This window comes from Dipodomys merriami, unplaced genomic scaffold (assembly GCF_024711535.1).
Source record: "Dipodomys merriami isolate MVZ:Mamm:240054 unplaced genomic scaffold, mDipMer1.0.p SCAF_21, whole genome shotgun sequence".
NCBI lineage: Eukaryota > Metazoa > Chordata > Mammalia > Rodentia > Heteromyidae > Dipodomys > Dipodomys merriami.
In genome coordinates this window covers 19,170,369-19,182,723 of record NW_027203493.1, presented here as the reverse complement: position 1 = coordinate 19,182,723, position 12,355 = coordinate 19,170,369, and the positions used below count along the sequence as shown (strand labels likewise).

At 36.3% G+C, this 12,355-nt stretch overlaps 1 protein-coding gene across 1 annotated transcript in view; it reads right to left on the bottom strand.

Moving 5' to 3' along the window:
- The window catches only part of Dcdc1 (doublecortin domain containing 1), a 323,039-nt gene that overhangs the window by 289,911 nt on the left and 20,773 nt on the right, over positions 1–12,355 (bottom strand). Inside the window, 1 exon segment of the mRNA XM_070032669.1 lies at positions 3,516–3,609. Within this exon segment, the coding sequence (XP_069888770.1) occupies positions 3,516–3,609 (94 nt within the window).

The following is a 12,355-nucleotide window of genomic DNA, read 5'->3' as shown; positions in this document are numbered from 1 at the left end:
CCACATAAAGTTGAGAATGGACATTCAAATTCAGGGCATTTCTGTGGAACTGTAATCTTTTATGTTTGTGCTTGAACTCAGGGTCTGGGTACAGTCCCTAAGCTGTAGCTCTATTCTTTTTTATGTTTTTTTTCTTTTTGTGTTTTTTGTAGTTCATTGGAGAGAAGAGTCTCATGAAATTTCCTGCCAGGTTAGCTTCAAACCACAATCCTCAGATCTCAGCCTCCTGAGTAAGTAGGATTATAGGCATGAGCCACATGCCCAACTATTATTGGGGGGTCTTATAAATAAAATACACTATGTATATCTTTCAGAACCTTCAAAGAACTTGTCAAAAATATGCACCTAAACTACTGTTTTGGAAGAGTTTTTGCGCATTAGCTTGCTCTGGGGTATAGAACAGGAAGTGAACATTCAGTGTGACACACAACAGCCTTGGAGCTACTTCGTGTCTTCATCGAACTCTTTTCATAATCAAGGGGGTAAATTTCATACTACATACTACAGAAGGATTCACAAAAAGAGCAGAGCATCATTATTAGAATTAATGCCTCATGAAAATCCTACAAATCCTATGAGACTCATGGTCCTCTCCCTCAAGAGGGAGCAGTTCTGGTTCAACAATGTAATAATTAATCACAATGGTTAGGATATCACAACGTTAGAGAATGGAGAATAGGATTGATATTAAACAACATTACAAAATGGGTCATCATCGACATTACTTCTGCCACTTTTAAATGCCCTCATAACAACATCAAAGACATCACAGGTGATTAGTAAACAGAGGAAAGAATCACAATAGATTAGTTAGTGAATGTGCTCTTTTCTAAGCAAATAAAAGCCCTGAGCTTGGTTGCTGTACTGACATTTCCCTCTCAGAAAGGAGTACCCTTGGCCTTACATACATTTCTGTGGGACCTCTGCTTCTTCCCGTTTCTCCCTGGCTCAAACCTCCAATGCACATTCATCTTAATGTCTCACGCTCCATTGCTTTTGTGCAACACTGATATGGTGGAATGGTCCTCTGAGATGCCTACCCAGGATGGACTTTCTCCTGAGTGAGTAGTTATTACTATTTTAGTTAGTGCTCTGCTTTTCTCACCCTGGTCTCAGTTATTTTGTATCTCAGTTATTTCAATGGGCATGAATGTATTTTTTATACCTATGGGTTATAGCATGATCTTAGCATTAGATAGTATTAACTGTTTTTCTGACCTGCCACAAAATACGTTAAAAAATCATATATCAGAACAAAAAACGGTCAGCATTTTATTTATTTAAACTAAAAGTTAACTTTCACATAACACATGACCAAAAAAAAAAAAACCCGGCCATTTCTACATTGAGGTTCAGAAGACCAGCAAACATTAAAGTTTAGGAAGTCCAATCATTTGATGCACAAAAACCATGACAAACAAAGTGAAAGAAAAATTTAAACCTAATACTAAGTGACTAGGTTGCTACAGACGGGAAGTTCCTCCAGAAGGATTAGCTTCTTTAAGTATTTTAAGTCCAGTCAACCTATGGTGCTTCCACATGTTAGTGGCTGCATACACTAATTTCAGCTGGCATAAGCTTTTATAAGTATGCAGAAACACAAGGCAAGGCATGCATTAAAATGTGATAATAACACACTTCAGGGACATGCAAAGCATGAGGCATGAATCTGAGTGCCTCTGGCTCCCATGAAGAATCACGTCCCAGAATCAATGCTCTTCTGTAAGCAATGTATAAGCAATGTGTGTGTGTGTGTGTGTGTGTGTATACATATATATATATATATATATATATATATATAAAGGATTTTGCTATGTAGGCTGGCTTCAGACTTGCGAACCTCTTTGCCTTAGCCTCCTGAGTGCTAGGGACAAATAATCTGGTCACATCATATTTAGAAGGGAAAAATGATCAACTTTCTTTTAAAAAAAATAAGTTTTTTATTGTGAAAATACTGTGCAGAGGGGTTACAGTTACATGAGCAAGGTATGAGTGCATTTCTTATCAAGTAGCAAAAATGGTCAACTTTCTAAATGTAAATCTTCTACAGTTAAATTTTAGCATTTTACTCACTTACCTTTTTTTTTTTAATTCTAGGAGAGCTAGATAGGGACTGAAGAAAATATGTTTTGGGCTGGGAAGTTGACTCAGTGGTAGAGTGCTTGCCTAGCATGCATGAGGCCCTGGGTTTGATTCCTCAGCACCACATAAACAGAAAAAAGCCAGAAGTGGTGCTTTGGCTTGAGCTGAAGAGTTGAGGGAAAGCACCCAGGACCAGTGTTCAGGCCCCATGACCATCAAAAACAAGTTGTGTTTTTTTTTTTTTTTTAAATCAAAGCAAGTGTAGGAGTGATTATATGAAGAAGGTAGAAATCAATCTTTAATAAAACTAACCACTTCCCAAAATACCCATAAGGAAGAATTTCTTGTGTTTAACATGCTTTAAAGGCAAATAACTTTCTTAGAAAGAGTGCAGATATTTTCAGGAGCTTTTAAATTATCAGACAAAAATTCCTAATAAAATGAAAAGTGATGGTCATTTCAAATACATTTTAAATAACCAATAAAAACAGATCTACTTTCTAAATACACAAACATATTTTTAAAAATCTTTAGACCAAAAATGCATTATTAACTATAAGTATCAAAATGTCATAGTAAAATTATTCATTTAGCATTTCATTTAGTAAAAATTAAGAATAATAAAGAAACGGTCAGCCTTTATATAGTACACATGAAGAAATCAGATCAAATTAAAGTACCCAATGCGGCCACTTCCCAAATAACTAGTTGTTTGGCTGAGCCTTGCAGTTAAAAATGCATAGTTTCATATCGAGGCACTCCTCATGCACATATTTTTTTAATGCATGTGTGCTAGTCCTGGAGTTTGAACTCAGAGCCTGGACACTGAGATTTTTTGCTCAAGGCTAGCATGCCAGCACTTGAGTCACAGCTCCACTTCTGGCTTTTTGGTGATTAATTGGAGGTAAGAATCTCACTGACTTCATTCATACCCAGGCTGGCTTTGAAGATGAAGGGACCACAACTTTCAGATCTCAGCCATCTGAGTAGCTAGGATTACAGGCATGAGCCACCAGTGCCAGGCTCAGACCAAAACATATCTATATGACCATATATTGACATGTTATCATAATCAAGCAATCTCTCTCTCTCTGTTTCTGTTTCTTCCTCACTAGGAATCCAATAGGCAAGCTACTGAGTCACAGTCCTAGACCCAACAGTTTCAGAAAGCTATTTCCCACAGAAATTGACTATCCTAATTATGAAAATACATTAATTACATTTAATTACAAGTTACTAAAAATATTCAACTTATTTCAAACCTTAATGCTCCATCATGATTATTCTTTGTATAAGAAAGGAAAATGTTATATTTATCCATGTTATTATTCAACTGTCTCAGTACATCTTATCTCTTTCTAATGTTCAAAGGAAAAAAATCATATAAATTTCTTTCAAGATATCACATAGTTAACTAAATCTTTACCACTTACCTTTTGAAACATCTTTAACTATTTTGCCATATAAATCATAAAGATATCTAGCTGGTGAATGTAGATTCATTCTTGTTGTGCAAAGATCTAAAACCTACACAGGAAAAATGCATAAACAATGTATTATAGTAAACTCTGTTTTAAATTGAATATATATTTAAAATACTTCCTATACTATAAACCTATTAAAATTATAATAGGTTTATAAATTAAAAATGATGCTCCCAGTCCCTTTTCCTCTTAAGTTTTAGATAGGGTTTTACCCAAAAGCCCAGTGGCCTTGGAATAAGAATTTTCTATCTTCCCCTTCCCAAAAAGCTGGGATTACAAGCAATGTGCCATCTCACTCACTCACTTTTTATGTTAAATTTTAACTCCCTTTGTTTTTCTTTTAAATTCTGTTCAGGGATTGTATTTAAATCACCATTTTTCCTCACCATAGTCAATAGCCTTTGGCAGTTTTGCCATTTTCACGAAGCAACATCAGTTTTTAATCATTAGAGGAACATAAGCCAACTTTTTAAATAGCAATTATTATGACTTGTCATAGAAAACAGAGAATACCTTTTTATAAGAAAGAAACCAAGAAATCCAAAGATAATGACAACTGGAGCATAGTCAGAAAGGTTTCCAGCTGTGTTCTCTGGATTTGGGGCTTTAAAAAAAAATGAGGGTAACAAGAGACTACTTAGAAACCTTTCCCAGAAGCCTCTTCTCATATCTCAAGTGTATAGCAGAATAATGTATTCATTTCCAAACTATTTGTTGACAAGAGACATGTGACTACCATAAGAACTTTGGCCATGCAAAATAATTGTAGCTTTCCTTGAGCTGAAAGGAAGAACCTTAAACAGACTTAGCCCAGTGTAAAATGGCTGAGGCAGAATAGGAATGTTTGATAGACAACCCCTGTAAATATTAACAGATTTTCTTATTTTATTTCCTAAGATTTGTATAAGGCCAATGTTCTGGCACTAAAAACAATTAGTTTTATTTGAGCATAATTCTACAAAATTGGCATAAATTTTATTTTTCTGGTTTATCAGAGCCATAATAGAAGATAGCATTAATAATGAAATGAGTCAAATTAGAAAAAGTTAATTTTCATTCACTAACTTGAAGTATTTTTATGACTACTAATGGTCTAGTGAGTATGAGAATAGAGTAGTGAGCAAAACCAGCCAGCATAGCTTGGACATGGACAAAGGCATTTGTAAAATGAACACACAATTGGGAGGAGGAGGGAAAGAGGGAGAAAAATGAGGGAGGGTGGTAACAAGTTAGACAAGAAATGTACACACTGGGGGAGAAGGCGGGGCTGGGGGGGTAGGATGGAATGGGAAGGGGAAACAAAGGAGGAGGCTACAATGCTTGATAAGAAATGTACTCATTATCTTGCCCATGTAATTGTAACTCCTCTGTACAGTATTTTCACAATAAAAAAAAGAAATGTACACACTACCATACTTATATAACTGTAACCCCTCTGTACAACATCTTGGCATTAAACTTAAAATCAATTAGTTAAAAACATAAAATAAAATGAGCCTACAATTAAATATGCAGTAGGGGGCACCAGGAAGGCTTTTCAGTAGAGATAAATGGGATTTCTCTGGAATATATGGACAATCGTTGTAAAGAGGAGGAACCATTCCAGATAGGGAACACACAAAAAAGCCCCAAGACAGAGTGAACAAAATGAATTTCAGAAGGTGAAGGGTCCCAGCAATCCCACTTCTGGGCATTTCCCCAAATGATCACAAACAAGGCCATACTAACGCTACCAGCAACAACTATATTTATCACAGCATTATTCACCATAGCTAGGATGTGTGTGTGTGTGTGTGTGTGTGTGTGTGAGAGAGAGAGAGAGAGAGAGAGAGAGAGAGAGAGAGAGAGAGAGAGAGAGAGAGAGAGTGTATTTGTTATATAGCCATTTGCTAGGAAATGGAAAGACTTGGAAAAATCATATTAAGTGAAATAAGCCAGGCCCAAAGAAACATGTCCCATGGTTTCCCTTATTTGCAATAACTAGTATACATCTAGGATAATCTTACCGGACAAGCAGAAAAGGTCAAAAGCTATGAACATATGACCATATAAAATGATGCTAAGCGAAATGAACCCCAAGATAGGAACACAAGAGGTTTTGTCTTTGTCAATGTTGTTTTTAAGGTACTACGTGATTTTTTTTTTGTTGTTTCTTTTGTATGTTCTTCCCCCCGTGGTATAACCCCTGTTTTCACTGTCTTTGATTCCAGTGCCCTGCATCTTGTATATATGTTTTTCTAATTTGGGAAGGGGAAGAGAAATAACAAAATGCTGAATAAGGATACAGGTTAACCCACTGTAACAATGAGATGTACAAGACACTATGTTGAAAACCAACTTTACAGCTTTGAGGGTGTTGGAGGGAGGGAAAAGCTGGGGAGGTAGAGAGGGAAGACATGGTAGGGGAAAAATAAAGAAAAAGGTAACAATGATAGGAAGTATACTCATGTAACTGTAAACACTCTGTACAGTATCTTTACAATAAAAATATATATTAAAAAATAAAACAGGTAAGAGAAAATTTAGTCTCTCTACCTATCTTTGACCTAGAAAGAAAAACTGATGTTGCTAACTCAGAGTATTTATATAGCAAAAAGATTACAATAGTATACACTATTTGAACCTAAGACCAAGCCATTTAATTAGGAACCCAGGGAAGAATATTAGAATAAATTTAGCAAGCTGAAAACTATAAAAATAAAATGGATAATTATGAAATTAGAGCTCTGAATTACTAAAAATATTTCACCCTTTGCAGTTAATTGGACTTATTCAGTAAGGAGAACTACAACTTATGAAGGAACTTTTGAGAAAGGGTCTGTTTCTACAGAATTTTCCTCCCTAACTGAAAAATTGGTCAAATAGATGATAAATTCTTAAAGAATTAAAATTTATGTCATAGTATAAATCCCTTCAGAGGCTAACACACCACAATATTAGGTTAATATATATTCATCTTATTAAGTACCTTAAATATAGTTTTGAATAAATCTTGGAGACAACTTTATTCTTATAAAGGTAGGCATCAGACTAAACACCCAGATGTACTTATTTGCTTTTACAAGTAATGAACATCATTATGACTTATAAGAAGTATTATTTCTTATGAATTTGTTTCTTGTGTTATTGGAATGAGTAGTATATAAATGTATCTAATTTATTAACCCATACTCTTTAGATTTTTCTTTTCTTTTTTTGTGGTTCTAGCAATTGAACCCAGTCTGTAACAACTAGATAAAATCTCTACAAATCATGTGCACTATGGCCCTCAGACATTTCTTTTCTTTTCTTCCTTTTTTTTTGGTCGATCGTGGGGCTTGAACTCTGGGCCTGGGCACTGTCCCTGAGTCTTCAGCTCAAGGAGAGCACTCTACCGCTTGAGCTACAGAACCACTTCCAGTGTTCTGGTGGTTTATTGGAGATTAGAGTTTCACGGACTTTCCTGCCCAGGCTGGCTTTGAACCGCGATCCACAGATCTCAGCCTCCTGAGTAGCTAGGATTACAGGCGTGAGCCACCGGTGCCCGGCCCTTTTTTTAATTTATGAAACAAAGTCTTGCCCAACTTTGCCTGGGCTGGCTTGAAGCTTGTGTTCCATCTCCTAAATGCCTAAGATTATACACCTGAGCCAAAGTCCTTGGATATTTTACTCTTAGTTGATTTCTTCTTGTAGGCAATGAAGTGGCCCAGATTAAAATGCTAATATTCTAATTTTGTAAATATGCTATATTAGTGTTTAATTAGACAATTTTAAATATGAAGTTTGATACATAAAAAACATATACAGTACATAACCTCCATCATGATGAAAATACAGAATATTTCCATTTCCATCCCAAACTCCTCATACTCCTTCAAAACAGCTCAGTACCTGGTGGCAGATCATCACTTACTTGTTTATGACATGAGAGGGTCATTTTACCTGTCTCAAATTTCATTGCATATAACCTTTGGTAACTGGCTTCTTCATTTTCGTCAATCTGATTCCCCTCCATTGCCAAGGAATATTCTTGGTATGCCTATATGATAATTTGTGTATTCCCAGTTGGTACACTTTTGGACTGTTTCTCATTTGAGGTTATTCTTTAAAAAACAAAACAAACAACCCTATGAGGGGCTGGGAAGGTGGCTCGGTGGTAGAGCACTTGCCTTGCATGCATGAGGCCCTGGGTTCGATTCCTCAGCACCACATAAGCAAAAAGAAAAAAGCTGGAAGTGGCGCTGTGGCTCAAGTGGTAGAGCACTAGCCTTGAGCTGAAGAGCTGGGCCCAGCGTTCAGGCCCCAGGACTGGACCCCCTCCCCTCCCAAAAAAACCTATGAACCTTCACTTAGAGTTTCCGTTGACATATGCTATTTCTCTCACTGGATGTCTAGAAATGGGACTGCTAGATATGTAACTGTAGGAAATGGCCAAAATTATTTTTTCAAAGTAGCTGTTGCATTCTCATTAACTAAATGCAACATTTCCTAATTCTCCATATTTTCACTAAGTATTATAAGTCTTGATGAATGAGAAGTACAAGTCGTTTTGTCAAAAATGAACTTTACAACTTTGGTGGGGGGGGCGGGGAGGATTGGGTGGGGGAAAGGTGGGGGGGAAGGATGGGAAGGGATGGGAAGGGGAAACAAAGGAGGAGGCTACAATGCTTGATAAGAAATGTACTCATTATCTAGCCCATGTAATTGTAACCCCTCTGTACAGTATTTTCACAATAAAAAATAAATAAAAATTAAAAAAAATTTAAACTATTCAAATAAGTGTATGGTAGTAACATCTTATAGATTTTATTTACAGTTTTGATGAACACTAATATAGAGTATTGTTTCATGTGTTTTGGCTGATTTCTATGTCTTTAATAAAGCATATTATTCAAATACTTGGAGCTTTTTATGAATTGAATCAGGTTGTTTTCTTATTATTACCATAGATCTTTATATATCTTGAATATAATTAAAAAAAATTTTGGTTGGTCATTGGGCTTGAACTCTGGGCTTGGGCTCTCTCCCTGAGCTCTTCAGCTCAAAGCAAGTGCTCTACTGCTTGAGTCACAGCATCACTTCCAGTTTTCTGGTGGTTAATTGGAGATAAGAGTCTCATGGAGAGCCAGGGGCTGGTGGCTCACGCCTGTAATCCTAGCTACTCAGGAGGCTGAGATCTGAGGATCGCTGTTCAAAGCCAGCCCGGGCAGGAGAGACGACCATGAGACTCCTATCTCCAATAAACCACCAGAAAACCGGAAGTGGCGCTGTAGCTCAAGTGGTAGAGGGCTTACCTTGAGCAGAAGAGCTGAAGGACAGAGACCAGGCCCAGAGTTCAAGCCCCACGGCCGACCAAAAAAAAAAAAAAGAGTCTCATGGATTTTCCTGCCTAAGTTGGCTTTGAACAGTGATCCTCAGACCTCAGCCTCCTGAGTAGGTAGGATTACAGGCATGAGCCACCGGCACCCAGCTGAATTCAAGTATTTTGATAGATATGTTTTCTGTATAGTATATAGCTTGCCTTTAAACTTCATTAATACTACTTTTAGGAGAGAAGGTTTTCAATTTGGATAAAATACATTTAATAATTTTTGGCTTATGTTTTTGTTTCTTAATTAAGAAATACTGGTCTACTCAATGGTACAAAAATTCTCCCATGATTTTTATGATATCTATTATTTTATTTTTATAATCATATTACCAATTTTTTCTGTGTTAATTTCTTGTATCTAATTTTTTGAACAACATTTGTGAAAAAGATTCTTTATGTTTTTCTCTCTGATGTTGGTAGCTCATGACTGTAAGCTATTCAGGAGGTTGAGATCTCATGCCTGAGCAGAAAAATCTGTGAGACTCCATCTCCAATTAACCAGCAAAAATGCTGGATTAAAGGTATGGTTTAAGTAATAAAATACCAGTCATGATCAATAAAGCTGAGTGCAAGACCCTAAATTCAAGTCATGATACCAGCACACACACACACACACACACACACACACACACACACACACACACACACAAACACACACACGTCTTTTCTCCACTGAACTACCATATGAAGAATGATTCACCCATATGTGTGTGTATGTGTGTGTGTGTCTATTCCTTACCTCTACTTTGTTTTTTTGCTCTTTATGAATATTCTTATTTCAATACCGTTTTATCTTAATTCTTTAGCATTGTAAGAAGTACTGAAATAAGGTAATATATATGGTAGAATACATAGTCTTTAGAAAGAAGGACTTAATATGATTTGCAATGACAGAGATAAACTAGAGAAATAAACTAGAGGACATTACGTGAAAAAAGCCAGTCACAGAAAAAGATTGCATGACCTCACTTACATATGAAATCTAAACAAATTAAATTTATAGAAGTAGAGAGAAGAAAGCTAGTTCCTAGGAGCTAGCAGGCTCATGCAAGGAAAATGAGGAGATGTTGTCAAAGGATACAAAATGCCAGCTGAGAGGAATAAATTTAGAAATCTATTGATTATCAATATATATATATATATAGCTAATGCCAAAATTAAAAATAGTGGAAGTATGTGAGGTAAACATATTTTTATTTTCTTGGTTTAATCATTCCACATACATCTGTTTCAACAGCATGTTGTATGTTCTAAATGGATTATCATTTAATTTGAAATAATAAAAATGTTAACTGCTTTGAGAAACTCCTATAGTGTTTTCTGTAGTGATTGCCCTAGTTTATAATCCAATCAACAGCATATGAGGGTTTATTATACAGGGTAGGTCCTCAATAGTACACTAATTTGAGATGGGAATAGAGAATGTCCTTTCTTTGTCACTGATGTGAAAAGAAAATTGTTTGCCTTTTACATCATTAAGTATAAATTTAAATTTGTAAGTTTAAATTTAGTAAATATCCAAAACTAATCTTCTAAGAGGGATTATTCCTTACCAATGAGTAACAAATTCTGTCAGTCTTTTTCTATATCTACAGAAATGAAAATTATTTTTCAAATACAGTCTTTAATAAGCCAATTGACTTTTTTCCTGCTCAAGGCTAGTGCTCTACCACTTGAGACACAGCTCTACTTCCAGCTTTTTTGCTGTTTAGTTAGAGATTAAGAGTCTCATGGACTTTCCTGCCCAGACTGGCTTTGAACCATAATCCTCAGATTTCAGCTTCCTGAGTAGGTAGGAATATAGGCCCAAACCACTGGCACCCAAATGACTAAATTTTTATTGTTACATAACTTTGGATACCTAGGATAATATTCTCTTGGTCATAATATGTTATTGTTGGACCTGTTCATATTTTAGGAAGGAGTTTTACATCTATCATCAAGAGGATATTGGTAATGTTTTTTATAATACTATTCTCATCAGATGAAAAAAAAATGTTTTTTTTAAAGGTTTGTATATATACTTATTTCCTCCTCAAAGAGGTTATAGAATTTGCCAATAAGATCATGTGGACCTGGAGTTTTGTTTTCCTTATAAATTAACTTTCTCCAATACATATATAGATTTTCAGATTTTTTATTTACCCTTGTATCAGTTTTGGTACTTTATATTTTTCTAGGAATCCTTTTTATTTAAATTACCAAATTTATTGGCAAAATGTAGTTCACAATAATGTCTGAGTATCTCATCTTTTGTTTGTTTGAGGAAGTCTTTATTTTGTCCTCAATTTTGAAGTATAGTTTTCATTGCATGTGAAATTCTAAAGCAATTGCCTAGCTTTTTCTTTCAGTACTTTAAACATACTTGTCTCTACATTTTTTTTGGGGGGGGGTCCGGTCATGAGGCTTAAACTCTGGGCCTGGGCGCTGTCCCTCAGCTCTTCAGCTCAGGGCTAGCGCTCTACCACTTGAGCCACAGCGCCACTTCCAGCTTTTTTCTTTTTGCTTATGTGGTGCTGAGGAATTGAACCCAGGGCCTCAGGCTTGCAAGGCAAGCGCTCTACCACTGAGCCACCTTCCCAGCCCCTTGTCTCTACATTTTTAATGATTGATTGCCTTCTGGCTTGCACTATGTCCAACGAGAAGCCAGCTTTATTCTTTTTTTTTGTGAACATACTGTACAGAGGGGTTACAATTACATGGGCAGGATAATGCGTACATTTCTTACCAAGCATTGCAGCCTCCTCCTTTTGTTTACCCTTCACGTCCCTTCCCAGCCTCCCCCCTCCCCCCCAATCCCAATCCTTCTCCTTCCCTTCCCCCCCCCCCCCCCCCCCCCGCACCGACGTTGTAAAGCTCGTTTTGGACATGACAACTTGTACTTCTCATTGTTGCAACAGGTCCACCTGTATCCTTAAACAACTGGTTTTTCCCCATCTCCTCCACAAGTTATACTGACATCAAATATAGTGAAAGCAGGGGTTATACTGTGGGGGAGGGACATACAAAGCAACAAAGAGATAATCTTATAAATGCGCTAGAAACACATGCATGAAAGAAAAAAAACATTAAATACATATCTAAGGGTTCATTTTCCTGACATCACATTATCTGACCTTTTCCGCTTGACTCATCCAGCTTTATTCTTGTATCACTGTATTTAGTGAGTCCCTCTTCATCCCTGTCGGTTTATTTATACATAGTTTAAGTTTTTCTATTTATCGCTGTTTAAAACAATGTGGTTTCTGTCGTTACTCTAGTTTTCTTCTTTCCAATTTTTTGGGTCTGTGACGTTTTGGCCATCATTTCCCAATCTTTCCAAAGCATGAGTTATCCATTTTTTTCCACTGCTTGATTTGATTTTACGAATCGCTGATGCTTCTGTCTTGGATTTTTTTTCTTATTCTTTTCCATATTTGAGTCTGGATCATTTTTGTTC